Here is a 1,643-nt window from a genome sequence, read left to right on the forward strand (position 1 = left end):
TCGAACTCCTGAGCTCAAACAATCCACCTGCCTCGGCCTCCCAGAGAGCTGGATTACCATCATTTTTGAAAGATATTTTCACTACGTCAAGATTTCTATGTTCTTGATCTTTTTTATTTTTTTGAGTACTGTAAAGATGTTGTTCCACTGTCTTGTGGCTTGCATTGTCTCTAAAAGAAGTTATAGTTTTTGTTATTAATATGTATATTAAGTACACTGGCTGCTTTTAAGATTTTTCTCATCATCACTGCTCTGCTTAATTATATAATCAGTGTCATTTCTGGGTATGTTTTTATTAATTGACTTTTCTCAGTTAATAATATGGGTTATTATTTTCCTGCTCCTTTGCATGCCCGATAGTTTTTTGTTGGATGCTAGATATTTAAATTTTTACCTCGTTGGGTTCTGGCTATTTTTCTATTCTTACAAATATTCTTAAGCTTTGTTCTGGGAGGCAGTTAAGTTACTTGGAAACAGTTTGATGCTTTAAAAGAGGCTTGCTTTTAAATTGTGTTGATCTGAGCAGCCTTTAAGTCTATGGCAAATTTTGCTGAGGCCATCCTCTTCTGAGTACTTCAATCAATGCCAGGTGAAGGGTTTCTCCTGGTGGGCACACTAACTGTTCTCAGTACTGTGTGAGTGCCAGGGTTTGTTCCTCCTGCTCATTTAGGATGATTCTTTCCACTTTGCTTTACTCCCGTGCACTGATCAGTACTCAGCTGGAGACTCAAGGCGGGCTCTGATGTCTGGTGTCTTGTCTCTGCGTATGTCTCTTCTCTCTATGCCTTATGCTGTCTAGCTACCTTGGCCTCCCTGCACTCCCAGCTTCATCCCTTCCATCCAGGGAGACTTCTGGGTTCTGAATGAGTTCCTCCTTCTGTGCTGCAGTGCGGAAGCTCTCTTCCGACAGTAAGCTGGGACAATCTGAGGGCTCACATTGTTTGTTTTCACTATCCCAGAGATAACTGTCCAGTGCTACTTGATATCCAATGTCTGAAAACCATCATTTCATATACTTTGTCCAGATTTTCAGTTATTTTGAGCTGGAAAGTAAATTCAGTTCCTATTACTCCATCTTGTCGAGAAGCAGAAGTCCTGATTCAACTTTTTTTTTTAAATAGGGCCTCATGAAATAATTTCTCAACATTATTATTATTGGAATTTGGACAATGCTTGAAAGCATATTTACTTATTCTCTGGCTCGTTTCTCCTCAGGGAGTAATGTGGTCATTGCATCCCGTAAGTTTGATAGGTTGAAATCTGCTGCAAGAGAACTGCAGGACAACCTACCTCCCAACAGCCAGGCTCGAGTCACTCCCATACAATGCAACATCCGGAATGAAAAGGAGGTAATGCAAATAGATCTGTATAATTTATTCCTGTATTTTAATTCACAATAGTGATTCCTAAACCTAGCTGTGCTTCAGATTCTCCTATGGTAGCTGTCTTAGGTGAGGTTCACTAGAAGCAGAGCTTGTGAAGGAGATTCTTTTGTTAATGCTTTACTGAGCCAGAGAGTGAGGGAAGCAAGAAGTGGTCTCAGCTAGAGACTATCTATTTTGTCCTTTGAGTCATTTCTTTTTTTTTGGTCACTGGCTTATGCTTTGACCTTTAAGTCATTTCTTTTTTTTTTTTTTTTTTGA

General features: G+C 39.5%; 1 protein-coding gene across 2 annotated transcripts in view; it reads left to right on the forward strand.

Moving 5' to 3' along the window:
- The window catches only part of PECR (peroxisomal trans-2-enoyl-CoA reductase), a 53,625-nt gene that overhangs the window by 10,207 nt on the left and 41,775 nt on the right, over window positions 1–1,643 (forward strand). For both annotated transcript variants that reach the window (XM_012651471.1, XM_012651470.1), the window contains exon 2: window positions 1,216–1,349. In XM_012651471.1, the coding sequence (XP_012506925.1) occupies window positions 1,216–1,349 (134 nt within the window). The remainder of the gene's footprint in view (window positions 1–1,215; window positions 1,350–1,643) is intronic.

The sequence above is a fragment of the Propithecus coquereli genome, unplaced genomic scaffold, assembly GCF_000956105.1.
Source record: "Propithecus coquereli isolate 6110/MARCELLA unplaced genomic scaffold, Pcoq_1.0 Scaffold357, whole genome shotgun sequence".
Lineage (NCBI taxonomy): Eukaryota > Metazoa > Chordata > Mammalia > Primates > Indriidae > Propithecus > Propithecus coquereli.